Source organism: Danio aesculapii, chromosome 3 (assembly GCF_903798145.1).
Source record: "Danio aesculapii chromosome 3, fDanAes4.1, whole genome shotgun sequence".
In the NCBI taxonomy this organism is placed as follows: domain Eukaryota; kingdom Metazoa; phylum Chordata; class Actinopteri; order Cypriniformes; family Danionidae; genus Danio; species Danio aesculapii.
In genome coordinates, this window is record NC_079437.1 from 11,371,321 (window position 1) to 11,389,492 (window position 18,172).

The 18,172-nt window shown below is 36.2% G+C and overlaps 1 protein-coding gene across 3 annotated transcripts in view; it reads right to left on the minus strand.

The window, feature by feature from the left end:
• prkar1b (protein kinase, cAMP-dependent, regulatory, type I, beta) overlaps nt 1-18,172 on the minus strand; it is a 151,756-nt gene that overhangs the window by 120,225 nt on the left and 13,359 nt on the right. For all 3 annotated transcript variants that reach the window (XM_056453130.1, XM_056453132.1, XM_056453131.1), the window contains exons 3-4: nt 14,270-14,440; nt 10,089-10,180 (exon numbers count right to left, since the gene is read on the minus strand). In XM_056453130.1, coding sequence (XP_056309105.1) covers nt 10,089-10,180; nt 14,270-14,440 — 263 coding nt within the window. The remainder of the gene's footprint in view (nt 1-10,088; nt 10,181-14,269; nt 14,441-18,172) is intronic.

Sequence of the window (18,172 nt, forward strand, 5' to 3'; positions counted from 1 at the left end):
TCATATAATATCATATTATATTGTATAATATCGCATCATATCATACTATATCATATCGTATCGTATCGTATCATATATTGTATCTTTTATTTAATACCATGTCATAAATCACCTCAACCATAACGTAATGTATCATATGGTATTGTATCGTATCGTATTGTATCGTATTAGGTTCATTAGCTATCTTGATGGCAAAAAACTATTCAATACAATAAATATAATAAAATATTCAAATAAACAAACAAATAGAAATTATATTACATCAGCTTATCTGACCACTTCTAACAAGTTAACTTTTTATTTATTTAATTTTAAAAGTTTTCACCCAGAGGCGTCAGGGTGGCACAGGGGGCAGCACAATCGCCTAACAGTAAGAAGGTCGCTGGTTCGAGTCCCGGCTGTGTCAGTTGACATTTCTGTATGGAGTTTGCATGTTCTCCCCGTGTTGGTGTGGGTTTCCTCCAGGTGCTCCGATTTCCCCCACAGTCGAACGACATGCGCTATAGGTTAATTGGTTAAGCTAAATTGTCCATGGTGTATGTGTGTGAATGAGTGTGTAAGGATGTTTCCCAGTGATGGGTTGCAGCTGGAAGGGCATCCGCTGCGTAAACCATATGCTGGATAAGTTGGCGGTTCATTCCGCTGTGGCAACCCCAGATTAATGAAAGGTCTAAGCCGGAAAGAAAATGAATGAATGACTGAGCTTTCACCCTCTCATCTGGAATTTGAGGTGTGTTTTTATTCGTTTTGGTGCCATTTTTGTCCGCATTAATATCACACAACAATCACTTCAGTGTTTTATTTTTAGTAAATCATGAATACTCTTATTCAGGCACATTATGTTACTTGTGGCTTCTTTCTTACAAAGAAAACATTATATTATATAATAAACAATAAAAAGCCTTATTGATATTTGTCAGATTAACTGTCTAATTCAACAAGTATAACACACACACACACACACACACACACACACACACACACACACACACACACACACACACACAGTGGATTATTTTGTGTACGTGCAAAAATGTGTGTACCCAAAAGCACAGCACATCTTTTATGAGGGAATTTAAAAATAGAGAGAAATCTCTGTGTAAATACAGTAGGCGCTCAGTTCAGTGGTTCATTGCAGCTCCAGCACTCATTACTGCTGATTGCTGCCATTGTTTTATTCTAATGAAAACACAATGCGCTGTTGTTTGTAATGCTGCAGGAGAGGGAGAGTTGGGGCCACAGATAGGATGGTGTTTGTTCACATCAAAACATGATTTTTCTAGAAATAACAAGCATATTGAATAAAGCACTGTAAAGGAAATGGGATATAACTAAAATGACATAGAAATAGTAAGATAAACTTCACAAAACATATCATGTTGGACTTAATCGTGTATAGCTTTCTTCATACTAGTTTTTATCAAATAAATGCAGCCTTGGTGAGCATGAGAGACTTCTTTTAATAACATTAATAAAAAAAATTATTAAATGAATAAATTAATAAATACATTTTTAAACACCATTTTAAGGTCAAAACTATTAGCCCCTCGAAGCTATATATTTTTTCAATAGTTTACAGAACAAACCATTGTTATACAATAAGTTGCCTATTTACCCTAACCTGCCTAGCTAACCTAATTAGCCTAGTTAAGCCTTTAAATGTCACTTTAAGCTGTGTAGAAGTGTCTTGAAAAATATCTAGTCAAATATTATTTACTGTCATCATGGCAAAAATAACATAAATCAGTTATTAGAAATGAGTTATGAAAACTATTCTGTTTAGAAATGTGTTGGAAAAAAAATCTTCTCTCTGTTAAACAGAAATTTGGGAATTAATAAACAAGGGGGCTAATAATTCTGACTTCAACTGTATATATATATATATATATATATATTATAATATATAATATATATATATATATATATATATATATATATATATATTATGTGCACTAAACACAGTCTAGATTGTTATATCTAATTTTACTAATTAAACATAAAACTTTAAATAACAACTGTTATTGGCACAATAAAAAATAACAATAAACACTTTAATGGCGTGTTCATCTATTTTATTTACCTACCTTACGTATTTAGTCATTTTGTATTTATATTTTTACTGACTACAAAATACTGAATATTTCGCACAGCAATATTATTTATAATATAAACATAAATAAAATAAAAAGTCTTATGCAAATACTAACGAATAAATAATTAGTCCTACAAAACTAAAAACAGAACTTAGAAAAAAAAAAAGGAAAGCACTGCTATTTTAACATGTATCATGATTGAAATCTACAGACACAAATGAATGGTGCTATAAAAGAAAGACTTAAATATGCAATTTAGATGGTTTATTTGCATTAGACTTACAAACACGTTATAAAAAAAACCCCAAAAATGGACAGATGCATGAAAAGCAGTGTTTTTGCCTGCAGTGTCTCTGCTGAAATATGCCAGTGGGTTTATTCCCATGCCACCGTGAGGCAACTGCTTTCATTTGCCATGGCAATAAAACCACACAGGACCACAGAGAAACCCACAGGGTGGCCCTCGGGTGGGCTTTGCCACATGCCAGACACTCCCTTACACGATCTGCCATTGAGCTGTAATGCTGCTGAACTCCAGCATCTGGCTTTGTGTCTCCAGTGATCATAACAAGAAGCTCTGACTGAATAATCAAGCAAACACTGTATGGCCTGCTCTACTATTTATATGGCCATATGGCGGATCGCCTGTAAGAACCATTGCTAACACTGCTGCTTACATTTGGATGTTCATGACTCTTGGGGAACACTTTAAATTACTATTTAAACGATCATTTAAATCATGATTAATCATATCCAAGACAAAAGATTCTATTTATATACTATATATGCGTGTACTGTTGGTATTTACACACATGCTGTACATAAAATACAAATATATAGAAAATGAATAAATATCACAGTAGCAGTGGGTTATGGCTGTATATCAGCCTTTTTTCTTATCAGCATGCCGATATTGCGTCTATACAACAGTTTGACAGCATAATTGTGTGTATAAAAAAGAAAATGAAACACGGAGAGTCTCATAAACCCTTTCGTATGAGGAACTACTTTCTTCCGCCACTCATTTACATCTGCAGCTGACGTCAGAACAGCAGAAACTGTTGCTACTTCACAAAAGCCAATTTAGAGCTAGTGTTTGAATGATTGTCTAGTGCAGGGGTGTCCACACTCGGTCCTGGAGGGCCAGTGTCCTGGAGAGTTTAGCTCCAACCCTAATGAAACACACCTGAACCAGCTAAACAAACCTATCCTAGGTATACTAGAAACTTCCAGGGAGGTGTGTTGAAGCAAGTTGGAGCTAAAGTCAGCAGGACACTGGCCCTCCAGGACCGACTTTGGACACCTCTGGTCTAGTGTAATGTCTTAAGGGATGCCAAACAGGTGATTTTGCTGACATTTTAAGATTATAAGGCTGAACAGCATGAAATACCATCAGTCTACAGAGATATCCCAGTATTTCTCAGTTGCAATCGGGAGATCACAATAATTAACCCAGAAAAAGCCAAAGCAATGCGATCACTACCAGTTTCTGTGGTATAAATACAGCACTACAAAATACAAAATAGAAAAATCAACTTAGAATATCACTTCCTATCACCCTAGGGGAACTGTTGACCATAGGCCTGTGATCATTAAAACTCAAACCATCACACGGGTCACTTCATATAAATATCTTGGTGTCTTCTTTGATAACTCACTAAAATGGAATATACATGTTGATAATCTCAGTAGTAAGCTTCAGCAACGATTGTATTTTTTACGACGTCTAAGAATTTATGTAGTGGTTTAGAAATGTATGATCATGTTCTATAAGGCTGTGTTTGAGAGTTTAATAAGGTATGCCATCACAGCCTGGTTTGGCAACTTGTCTGTGCAGTTGAGATCTAAATAAGTTTTTTTGATTCACACTGCCTGGAAAATTATTGGTGTATCAAAGCACATGTCACTCCAGGATATGTATGAACAGGACGCATTAAGATGTGCTAAACTAATAGTTTGTGACGTATCACATGTTCTGCACAAGGAATATGAGTTGTTACCTTCGGGGAAAAGGTTCAGAGTACCTTGCTGTAGACTAAACAGATATAAGAATAATTTTTATCCTATGAGCATTAAGCTATTAAATAACAGTGGTGGCTTAGATTGAGAGTATCTGATTGCTTATTTATGTGTATATGGAGAGAGGCATGTAACTTTTATTGAAATACTTATTTGTATGTTGTATTGTTATTGTTCATGTATGTGATGACTGCAGCTGAGGACAAGAGCCCAAGACAAATTTCCCTAACTGGGACAATAAAGTTTTACCTTACCAGTTTTATAATGATTTGCTCAGCTGTAGTTTGAAACTTACACTGAAAAGTGCTGTTTTTCTTCCCTAAAGACTTATTATGCAGTCTCTGTCGCCATCTTGTGGCGAAACGTCAACTGTCTTCGCTCTGCTTAGTATGACATGCTGTCCGACAACGTGCCAAATTATAAATATTTTAAAATAGACACTATCCTTATAAATAAACTGCATAGTTGCAATCTAAACAACTACATTCCCACCTAAAAAGCCTCAAAAGTACATTATGTTGTCCAACAGCTGCAATATTTGTCAAACTGTAAAGTGTCCTCTGCTTGTCACTGTATGTGGGTGGAGTAACGTCTGATTCACAAGGGGCTTCAGTGTCAACACTTGACAGAGGGCATGTCTGAAGTTAGAACTGATGCGCTTGTCATAGCAGTGTCAGCCAAAGAAATTAGTCCGCAATCGACTAGTGTCCAGGCTGGTGTATTTGCATAAAATGATCTGATTGGCTGACGCAACCATAGGTGCTCGAAAAGTTGAGAAACTACCAACCTCTGCAGCAAAGGTGAAGGGTAAAGATTTGGTACAAGTGCTACTATTTGCAGAATATCAGTTATCAGTCAATCAGATTCAAGAACCAGATAAAACTGTTGTATCAATACATACATACATATATATATATATATATATATATATATATATATATATATATATATATATATATATATATATATATATATATATATGTATATATATATATATATATATATATATATATACATATATATATATATATATATATACATATATATACATATATATATATATATATATATATATATATATATATATATATATATATATATATATATATATATATATATATTACCAAAGCTGAATTTACCATATAAAGACAATAACTTAATAAATTCAAGGAATAACATAATAATTACAATAATACAGTTTAATAAAAATGATAATAAAAGATCAGATAAAAGTTTAACATTTTTTGTAATGAAATGAAATTATTATTACCTTCTAACTGCTAATTTCCATTTCGGGGGAAAAGTAAAAAATCCAAAATATCTACAGTAAATTTGACCAAAGCTGCATTTATTAAATTTAAACTACATAAATATATATATATATATATATATATATATATATATATATATATATATATATATATATATATATATATATATATATATATATATATATAATTTCTTTAAACAATATATTTCCCTTACCATATACTTAAAGTAGTGCCATTCGATCTAACTTGTAATCTTTTGTAACATACTGTAAAAATATGTCTTAACTGTTGCCAGAATTTCTACTTAAAACCAATAAATAAATCATAGTGAACCCACCTGGAAGTGTATAAAACATTTAAATATATATATATATTTAATCAAAGAAATAACTAACAAATGTTTATTAGAGTCATTAAAGTGCATGCCTAGAGAAATCCAGGCGATCCTCGATGCATTAGCAACATGCCAGACAAGCACAACTCCATAAACCAATGAAACGATCCAGACATAATGTGATTTTCCTGTTATTTACCAGATACTGCGAAGTCATATTCGGCTGTGATCTCAGTGTATGATGCTTTGACAGCACCACAGACACGCATGCAGAACATTGCCGTCGCTAGGAGCCAAGATACGGTAACCATGGCAACAACATTAATGTTCTGCACAAATCTGAGTCAGAATTACGAAGTGAAAAACACGACAGCATAAGAGGATCATGCACAGATAATCACTGTTCTCTAGCTCAATCTGCATCTAATACTGATAAAAGAATTCATAACAGCCAGTTATGTCAATCTTAAAGGTCCTGTCAAATTAAAACAATGGCTTTTTTAGATGTTAGTATCTGTATGTTAGTTTTAAGGATATCTATAAGCTAGTGTGCTCCAAAAGAATGGCAAAATTTACATTTACAAGATATAAAACTCATATAAACATCCTACATGGCTATGCCAGAAGTGGTGTTAGTGAGGCCAGCAGGGGGCGCTCAACCTGTGGTCTGTGTGAGTCCTAACACCCCAGTATAGTGAAGGGGACACTTTACTGTCAGTGAGCGCCATCTTTCGGATGAGACGTTAAACCGAGGTCTTGACTCTCTGTGGTCATGAAAAATCCAAGGATGTCCTTCTAAAAGAGTAAGGGTTTAACCCCGGCATCCTGGCCAAAAACTGCCCACTGGCCTCTGTCCATCATGGCCTCCTATCTATCCCCATATCATAATTGGCTTCATCACTCTGTCTCCTCTTCACCAATCAGCTGGTGTGTGGTGTGCGGTCTGGCGCAATATAAATCCTGTTGCGTCATCCAGGTGGATGCTGCACACTGGTGGTGGATGAGGAGATTCCGCCAATGTGTAAAACGCTTTGATTGTCCAGAAAAGCACTATATAATTGTAAGGACTTATTATTACTATTATAAACATCCAAATCTTACAGTTTTTCACTGTTCAATTTTTTTATAATCCTAAATAATTGTAGCTTGTCAGACTGCACAAACATGGCTCTCATGTCACACTGTCAGATCTCAGCTGTCATAATGTCAGACTGAACCACATTGAAGATGCACCAAACACAAAAGAAAACTCCCCCAGAGTTTGACGTCATCCATCTGTGACACTTTCACTATCCCGTCTTCTGAAATGATCCCTCACAGCAAACGTAAACAATCTGCAGCGCCAATTTTGCACACAGAGCGCCTCAAGTATAAAACCAGGAAGAAAAAACTGTTTTGACATTTGACCGCGGTCATTTGAATTGTCGCATGGATTCCATGATCAGGTTCGGCGCTGCTATTGGTTCTTGGATTCATGCTCATCGCAGCTGTTGCCACACTGCAGGAAAGTGTCTGAAATCTTCTGACACTGCCAGAACATTATCGGAGGAAAAATCTGATCGCAACGAGCAATAAGCAGCATTATGTTTGTGAACATGTCAAACCAACCATCAAACACCACAGATTTTAGCCTAGGATTTCAGGAATTTAAAGATTTCCCAAATTGATCTCAGATGACAAAATAGTGGCTGAAATCTTTAATTGATCAACAATTCTTTTTACCGTCACCTCATACTTCCCATCAAATCTTCTGACCAATCAAATGCCTTCTGGTATCAGACATGCCCCACCCCCTTCGAGACACTTCTCATTTGCTTTTCTTTGATGCCCTTGATCAGATGGCACAACGAACGCTGTCTCATTTTTAAAACATTTGAAGGCTCCTTCAAATGCAGGCTCAAAATAGGTCCTTCATTTGCCAGGTAATAAAAGATAAAACCAGCTGATCTTTTGTGACCTCGAACATCCCAAGACAAGATTTATTGTGCGCTGATAACGTCAGGATGTTTTTTTTTTTATATATAATTATTTTTTAGGGGGGTTTCACCTTTATATGATAGGACAGTGGAGATTTCAGACAGGAAAGCTGTGGGAGCAGAGAGAGGGGAAGGATCGGCAAAGGACCTCGAGCCGGGAATCGAACTCGGGTCGCCGTGAGCACGTCAGTGCTATATGTCGGCACACATTAGAGTATGACATGTCTTACTAAATGGTGATTTTCAAGTTTACATTTTATGTGTACATGTATGGCTCAAATATATTTCCAGCTTCTGTAAACTTTGCTTAAAATAAGTTTTAGAATAACTTAAAAAAAAAAAAAAGTCATTACATATTTTATTTTAATATGTAATCCGCTTGTTAAGTGTTCCGGGTCTAAGTGCTACATCAAACTGGGGAGACTCATCAAGTGGTAATAATGAACGCTTACAAAGCAATGTCTTACTTTCGAAAATCACAATCACAATCACAATATATATATATATATATATATATATATATATATATATATATATATATATACATATATACATATATATATATATATATATATATATATATATATATATATATATATATATATATACATATACATGCCTAAAAGGTAGCCAGAAAGTGATTAAATTTTCATTAAATTGTTCAAATATTGGCGTCTGTAACGATGTTTCCATTCAAAAATTAACTTTATGCGCAAAACTGGATTATCGCATAAAAGATGTGCGAATAAAGCAGCGCTTCCATCCAATGAGTCAAAATCGTCCCTTCCTGATTATCTGGCACCAAATATCAACAGTAAAAACAGAATTAGCTGCGGAAGAAGAAGCTGCGTAAAGCTTTTCTTCATTGAATAAACGACTTGTGCCTCAGAAGGCAATCCTGACACGCAGTGAACGTGCGGTGATGTTTGAAGCCGTGAGATGCAAAGCACAGACGCTCTTGATTCTGGAGGTCATTAATAATATAATAACACTAATACTGAAACAGGTAAAGTGTTTTAGAAAGACCAAAACAACATTTCAGTTTGTTTTACACTGCTTTACAATGCGGTCAGGCGCTGGTTTGTCCAGTCACACACATTTTTATCATCACATGATTACATGACTTTAACGTGCATACTGGAATTTGTTCGCTAAAAGTGTTTCCTTCGCTGTTTATGTGCATCTTTTCTTGTCGAATAACAAGTTTATCCTACTGAGTTATGTGTATATGTTTTTTATGCGCATTTTCAAAATGTATGCGCATCTTGGCATTTCCATCAACCATTTTTTTATGTGCATATCCAAAAACATGGATAGTTTGTGATGCAGCAAGTCCTGAGACTGTTGTGTACACCATTATTTGATATAAAATTCACTTTAATGTGTGATATGACTAAAAAGTTGTCATAAACTAATATTTTCTCAATTCAAATCAGTAGCAGCTTGGACCCGGAAACAGTACTCCATATGTCATCGATACGTCATGACTTAACAAGATTAACAGCAGCTGTTGCTGTGTGACGAGTTCTGTCCTTAGTACGCTGTTCATTTCATTTCAAAATGCTCCGTTCGGCTTGTGTGGACTTCGAAGAGCTCACCTTTAAAGTCTGCATTCTTTAGAGGATGCAGCCTCTGAAATGAGACAGCTATTATCTGTCATAGTAGGAAAAACAAATGCTATAAAAGTCAAGTTTCCTACATTCTTCAAAATATCTTCATTTGTGTTCAATAGAAGAAAGAAACTCATATAAATTTGAAACAAGTAAACAAGTAAATGATGTGGGTGAACTATCCCTTTAATACACGATGGCGCGCATCTGCAGCCTGGCGAACACAGCCTGATAATAAGTGTGGTGAATTTCCAGCTGAGTGCAAGCTGGATGTTTTTTGGGCAGGTTTGGTGTGTTCTCACAGAGGCTTTAAAAGCAGAAAGCTGAGAGTTTGTTCTCTTCATGGTGGATCTGTACGGATAATGGATTCTCCTCAGCAGTGAAACTGTATTCCGTACACAAAAGACGGAGCAACCTGAGCGAAATTCCTTACAGACTGGGAGAGGCTTTTTCCCCCTCCTCCTCATCGTTGTTTAGGATTTGTGGCATCTCCAAAAGACTCGAATTGAAACAATCCAAGCAACACTGTTTTCCCCACACCCACATTAAAACACACTTTCCACCGCTGTCAGACACAATGGCTCACTTTATTTCAACGCTGGTTGCCGTGGCGACCAGAGCAACAGAGCGAATACAGTGGCTACCCAGAAGCCCCTCTGACACGACTCACGCCTCACCCGACCGGGCGCTGACAACAAGAAACAAGCTGGAACCGAATGCAACCCGATGCACAAGAAACACTTCATCTGGAGACCATAAAATGAGCTGGAATGACGTGCATTTACCTTCTCTCGTTGTCATCCAGGTGGGCGAACAGCACGTTCTTAGAGATGGCTTTGGCCAGGGCCGTCATCGTCTTGTAGTCCTTTGGAATGACCTATAATTAAAGAAAACAACGTAAGGCTGTCAAAATGAATGCATTAAAGCAGTGTTTCTCAACCATGTTCCTGAAGGACCACCAGCTTTGCACATTTTCAATGTCTCCTTAACCAAAAACAACTGATTCAGATCATCAGCTCATTAGCAGAGACTGAAAGACCTGTAATGGGTGTGACAGATACAGGAGACATCTAATACAAGCAGTGTTGGTGGTCATCCAGGAACGTGGTTGAGAAACACTGCACTAAAGCAAATTTTCCATTCATTTATTTTCTTTTTGGCTTAGTCCCTTTATTAATCTGGGGTCGCCAAAGCAGAATGAACCACCAACTTATCCAGCATATGTTTTACGCAGCGGATGCACCTTCCAGCTGCAACCCAACCCCTGGGAAATAAAGCTAATTAATTAACACTAATTTTATGCATGATCAACGCAGAGTGTTTTCTGTTTCAATTGGTCCATGGTTGGAAAAATGTGCATTAAGTAACGATGTCTGATAGTTATGTCAACAAGAAAAAAGTTATCTGAGTTTATTGTTAATGTGAATTAAACTATCACCATTAAGTTTAAAATGTCTCTTAATGGTAAATCATACAGCTGACGCAGAGAACTCTTCTCCCTCATGCCAAAAGCAGTTCATGAAAAGTTAATGAATATGTGTTAATAGATGAATTAAAATTGAATGGGCTACATGCACAGCTAGTGTTTTCCAGGCATTGATAAACTTCAGGTGAAAGCTTTCTGTGACTATTTTCAATTTCATTTTGGTTCCTTTTAAAGCATCGACGTTGTAATATCATTAAAATACAATCTGGTAAGTAGACATAAGCATTCATTTATTTGTTTAAGCGTAAAACGAGACGAAAGACCATGCAAACACTAGCGTCGCCAGTAGCAGCAGGCTAGTGCAGAAACTCCATTAAAAATACTAGGGTAAAATAAACGGTAAAATAAAATAAATCCACATTTTAAAGACATGGTGGGAAAAAATAATAATTTAATGCAGTACTTCTTGTCTGGTCTGATATCCACTTTATATCATACACCAATAAGAAATTGAAGATCACTGATTTTTAAAGAAATCAGATCTTAAACATGGCGATTTTGTGATGGCGTGACAGTTCACCAGAAGCACTTGGGCTGGCTGACTGAAAACGTAAAGTTTGTGTGTATATACCCGCTTCATTTAATTCAGGCCATGGTGAAAAATTTGCTAAATATATGTGAAAATAGAGCTGCAGAAGAAACGTGTTTGTTATTTGGTCTTTGGCCAAGTGCTTCATTATGCTTCTATATAATAATTTTCATTTCACTGCATCCCTATGAAGCTGAGTTATGGTTAAAAAAAATTATTTTACTTTTATTGTGTGCACTTAAGTCCCTGATGTTGTTATGCAGCTTCAAAATGCACTTTTAATTGGTTATATCAATTATATTATTGTTAAGTACATTTAGAACAGATCAAATGTGCTATTCAGATGCGATTAATAACAAATTACCTAGGGGCAATCATGCTATTAATTGTGATTAATTATTTTAATCAATTGACAAGCCTAGTTACTATATGACCAGCCATAAAGCAAACCTATTACAAAATCTTCTCATAGTGATTCTGTAAAATAATACTGAACTACTGAATAATTTTATAGGCGTCACGGTGGTGCAGTAACATTTGAGCGGCAATACAGATACACCAACGCTATTTAGTAGCTAATGAGTATGAATTTGAATCTCATTCATATGATTTTGAACAATTTGCTCATTCCCAATGATGGTTGGGTTTAGAGGTGGGGTTTGGAGTAATGCCTCCTTTTAAAAATCGAACAAATTAGCCACTAAACTGACAAAACGTAAAGTTAGGTTTCCTCAAGAGATCAAGCTGGATGCACAGACACTGAAGTGTTTGAAAGCCAAGTCTATCAGTTGATCCATCTATTAGCAGATACATGTGATGTCTGCTGATGGATCAGCTGATAGACGTGAATTTCAAACACTCCGGTGTCCGCGTCTCTGTGTTCACACTTGGTAAACACCATGTGTGAAGTGATGATTTCAGAGCCATATCCAACATAAGCTCATTCTGAAAAAGTAGCCATATACACATTTCTGGAGATCGTGAATTATGTAGCCAGAGCTACGTATGGCTGCATTTCATCTTTAAAACGAATGCTTCGGGGCGGTATGGCGCCGTTTAATTTTTTCAATTTACCAGCTGACCGCTTACCTTTGTATGGATGGCTTTTCCACTGTTACCTGTCTGTTTGGTTGCTCGACATGTATGGCGGCGGACTTGAGACACAGAGTGGAGTTGACCACGACAACAGGGTTCAAGTCTGATGAAGAACAGTTCCAGAAAAGCGGGTAAAACAAAAACAAATGCTAAAAATAACGGTAAGAATGTGGTAAAATCCGAAAACATAGTAAAAATCAGGGGGCTTTCTTTTTCTGAATTGCTTTTTAAAACACTGCGGTTGGGTTTAGGAAAGGGGTGGGCGGGTCAATCGATGCTTTTGAAAACACTATTGGTTGGGTTTAGGGAAGTGGGAGGGTGGGGGGAAAATCGGTCGACTGTTCAGTCAATAAGTCAATCAATCGACAGCTCCTCTGGTGGATTTACGTGAGAACAGCAGGCATGAATGGCACTCGTAAGTAAAATCCGAGATCTGAAAAAGCATACACAGCGGCCTCTGGTGGATTCGCGAAAACAAAAGCTGCAAAAAATTGTAGCACCAGGGATGTGTTTTGCACTCTCCAGAAATGTATATATGGGTACGTAATCGGAATGAGCCTGGGTTGGCCATATCAGCTGAGCACGTGAACACAACGGCCAATGTGTTAATGAATGGGCTTTGCAGCGAATAGATGTTAGCAGGCATAATAAAATCCTGGATGATAAAATTATTAATGATAGTTATTAATGACATATTGCGATATTATTATTGCAATATAATTCACCCTCAGTAAAATGACAGCAATAAGATTTTTGATAACGCTTCAACATAATGTATTTGCTTCAAAGCGGAACTAAAATGTGTAGCTTGTTCATACCACATGCACTGTTTAATCCGTAATCTGAAGCACAACAGGAGTTTTCAAAATGCATCACTATTCTCTCTTAACAGATTCTGAGCTTAGTTTTTACAGCAAATACTCTACAAACAGCCGTACTCTGATTGCATCCAATTCCCTACAAATATCAAAGTTAATCTGCAACTCGGCTACCAGCTAGTTCTATCAAACCTCTTCAGCTGCTTCAGAACGCAGCAGCACGAGTGGTCTTTGATGAACCCAAAAGAGCACATGTCACTCCGCTACTCACCCGTTTGCACTGGCTGCCAGTTGCTGCCCGCATCAAATTCAAAGCTCTGATGTTTGCTTACAAAGTGACCTCTAGCTGTGCTCCTTCGTATCTGCTCTCACTTCTGCAGATATATGTGCCCTCCAGAAACTTGCGTTCTGTGAATGAACGTCGCCTCGTTGTTCCATCCCAAAGAGCGAAGAAATCACTTTCCCGAACTCTCACATTCAATCTGCCCAGTTGGTGGAATGAACTCCCTAACTACATCAGAACAGCAGAGTCACTTGCTGTCTTCAAGAAACGACTAAAAACGCAACTGTTTAGTCTCCACTTTCCTTCCTAATCTGCAATTGCCTCTCTGGCTATACCACTAACTGTGCCCTCTTTCTCTCTCTCTCTCTCTCTCAAAAAAAAAAAAATAAAAAAAAATAAAAAAATTTCTACTAATGTTTTGCTTCTTAGACTTCTACACACCTGAAACTTGTCTATAGCGCTTGTTCACTGCTGCTCTTATAGTTGTGTAAATTGCTTCCTTGTCCTCATTTGTAAGTCGCTTTGGATAAAAGCGTCTGCTAAATGACTAAATGTAAATGTAAATGTAATCTAAAATAATCCTTAAGTTGAGAAAGGTTTAAATGAATTACAAAACAATTACTAGATTTATTTGGTAATATCGTGACATATAAGCTAATGTCAGACATTTTGGCTGTATGTCGTCCTCATATGTAGACAACAAAGCTTGAATTGACAATGGTTACATAAACCAAAGCGTATCCACTTTTTCCAACCTTTCTGACGTAGCTGACGGCATCCTCCTCCGTGTAGACCTCAGCGCTGACACCACCTCTCCGGCGCCGGGCCTTCACCACAGGGTTTGGAGGAGGAGGAGACACTTCATCATCATGAGAGTCCGACTGCGAGTTGGACTTCTGTCGGGCCATGATCTGCTTGCATTCTTCCTGTGGAGAGAGGAAGTGGATGAAGCGTATGATTAAACATCCATTTGAATGCATTCCCGTCACAAAAACAAACCCAATGCAGACATTGAGAGGTTAAAGCTACCATTAGAAATTAGGATTTTATCTAATAAATCGAATGCGTGTAGCAGAGTGAAACCTACTGCGAGCACAGACAGCAGACACAACAGCACTGAGATTTCACTCTCTGGCAGAGCGATAGATAGAGAGAGACAGCGAAACATTGCCCGTATGAAAGAGAGCACAACAATGAAGCTGCATGCCACAGCACAAATGATGTGTGTGTGTGTCAGTGTGATACAACTAGATGTGTACCAGTCAGGCAGGGCACACGCAGTCTTACTGTACATTTACTGAAAAACACACTTATTGTGTGCAGTTTTCGTAATATGCAATCTTTAGCAAATCTGAAAAGGAGCTAACCTTTTTCATACTGTACATGAATCGCTGATTTAAATATTATTATTTTATTTACTTATTTACCTACAATTACACTTTAAAAAAGATTTTCTTTCTTGGATGTTTTGTCTTGTTTCTAGTACAAATATCTACAAATTCGTATACTAAGAAGCATTTTCTATACACTACCTGACAAAAGTCTTGTCGTCTATCCAAGTTTTAGGAACAACAAATAATAACTTGACTTCTAGTTGATCATTTGGTATCAGAAGTGGCTTATATGAAAGGCAAAGGCCTCTAGATTGTGTTTATTTGGCCAAAATAAAATATGATCATGCCTTGATTTTTAATTATTTAATTAGGACAGTAAGATCTGACTTTGCTTAGACAAAAGTCTTGTCACTTAACAGAAATAATGTACAGTATAGAATATAAGGTAATGGTGCAGTGGAAAAGGAGTTAATATTGTGTCTGACTCCCATGAGCTTGGAGGACTGCATCCATACATTTCTGCAATGACTCAAATAACTTATTCATAAAGTCATCTGGAATGGCAAAGAAAGCGTTCTTGCAGGACTCCCAGAGTTCATCAAGATTCTTTGGATTCATCTTCAATGCCTCCTCCTTCATCTTACCCTAGACATGCTCAATAATGTTCATCTCTGGTGACTGGGCTGGCCAATCTTGGAGCACCTTGACCTTCTTTGCTTTCAGGAACTTTGATGTGGAGGCTGAAGTATGAGCAGGAGCGCTATCCTGCTGAAGAATTTGCCCACTCCTGTGGTTGGTAATGTAATAGGCAGCACAAATGTCTTGATACCTCAGGTTGTTGATGTTGTCATCCACTCTGAAGATCTCTCGCACAGCTCCATACTGAATGTAACCCCAAAACATGATTTGTCCTTTACCAAACTTTTGTAAGATTTCTGTGAGAATCTTGGGTCCATGTGGGTTCCAATAGGTCTTCTGCAGTATTTGTGATGATTGGGATGCAGTTCGACAGATGATTCAGCAGAAAAATCTACCTTCTGCCACTTTTTCAAATTAATCAAGAGTCAAGTTATTATTTGTTGCTCTTACAACAGGGATTGACGACAAGACTTTTGTCATGTAGTGTATATATTATGATTATTCACATCTCTAATTCTCCAATATTTAAAAATCTTCAAGTCTCATTTGAATAAATGAATGATTCAATTACTCACTCATAAACACTTTACATATTTCCATACTGAATAAAACACACAATACACAAATACATTTGCTATGACTGTTTGAAACCACCAATGGACCTTTTTCGCATTTCCGGGTTTCTCAGCATGGGATGATAGCCGGTTTCAAGGTTTACCACGGTTTAAAGAAGTCAAGGTTTTAAAATCGCTAAAATTTTCTGTTTTACAGTACCGTACCTAAGGTAAGCAAGGTATGTAAGGGTTTTTTAAATGTGTTGTAAAGAAATCTGTGTTTTTGAAACTAATGTCTGATACTGTTTCAAAATATTATAAATGTTTCCTAACATAAAATGTATTTTGTTCAATGGAGGAAAACTTTTTTTTATTGTTTGTTTTTTTACCCAGACATTTAAAAATAATTTATTATAGAGCAGTAATTACAATACTGTGATACTGTAAAACCGTGATGTTTTTGTCCAAGGTTATCATACCATCAGAAACGTATACCAGCCCATGACTACTCAGTAGCAGAAGTCGTCATAGTTGAGTAAACTTGGAGCGCAATTAATGGGAGAGTACAACAAATTATATTTTACACAATCCCATTTGCTAAAATAATAAAAGAAAAACTCTATGATAGTGTTATGACGACTTGCAGAAAAAAGAAAAAATAATGATAGACTGATAACGGCAACGAGAAGAGAGAACATCGTCAAATTTACTGTCCTCCCTATAGACGCTGCATTAGAAACACCTCACATAAGCGACAATTTTTTATTTTATTTATTTATTTATTTATTTATTCGCAATTTAACGCAAAGATGATATAATGATGACATGCGTAAATACATATAAATGTACATACATTTTTTTATCTAAATATTAAAAACTTTCAAGGATTTAACATTATATTGACCATTAAATGTGCCATAACTTGTGAAAAGGGTCCATTGCCATTGTCTCAAAGTAACTGCTACAACTTCCATTTGAAGCATCCAAAGACAAAAAAAAGACCAAAAACTGAGGTTGTTTCAACCATGAAAATTAGTTTTAAAACACTTAAAATTTTATAAACCCTTGCGTTTTGCACCATTTTGTCATATATTATGAAATAACAAACTAAAAAATAGAGGTGACATCTGAAAGCAGAGTTTGGTGATCAGTTTGTGTCCAAATGTGTATGACCATTTTTGTTATGCTTCTAGTTATGTCTATCAATAGACAAAAAATGTTCTGTGACAAATTCTTTATGACATTCTGGCCCCTATAAATCTAATATCAGTCTGTTAAGTCCATAAATAAAACTTTACGGGATATAAAAAATAAAGTGTTTGTGACATGGCACAAAAGTCTCCTTCTGAAACATCCCAAGCCACAAATACCAAAGTGAAGGCAGGCAGATGCAAAAGAACAGCTGGGCACATGCCCCCCACACACACACACAAAACACACATGTGCTCTCTCCAAAGCTTTAGACAGCCATCAACAGGCCTGACTGTGAAATAACATATACAAAAGAGTGCAAATATACTCTGAAATCTGTCGAATAAGAGATCAATATCATACGCACATTAAATAAAAGAATAGTTCACCAAAAAAAAAAAAAAAACATTGTCATTGTTTACACTAGGGATGCACAATATCTGCAATAGTCACATCAGAGTATGGGTTATTGTTGACAAGGAGCTTGTAGATTATTGGCCATAGTGGATTTCAAGTTTATTATCTGCAATAGTTTTTTTTTTCTGTTATAGATATCAAGTGAGTTTAAAGCATTCAGGCACAAGAAATGATACCCTCTGAAGCTTATAGTGAAGGCTGTCATTTTACATTAGATTTTTGAATATTTGTGTCCAAATGCCAATAAGACTTAGCAGAAAATGTAGCAGATAAAGCACTTTTTTCCTCTCATTTATATGTCTTTTCCCCTAAAAATCCTTTTTATATATAATAATTATAATATATAATATAATATATATAATAATTTATGCAGATGCACTTCCCTATAAAATGACCCCAACCATTTTGAAATAATGAATTCTGCACAAATAGAGATATTCAATCCATCTGGTGAAATATATTTCATATCACAATATATACTGCAGAAAAACTAAATATTGCAATGTGATTTTTTTTTCAGTTT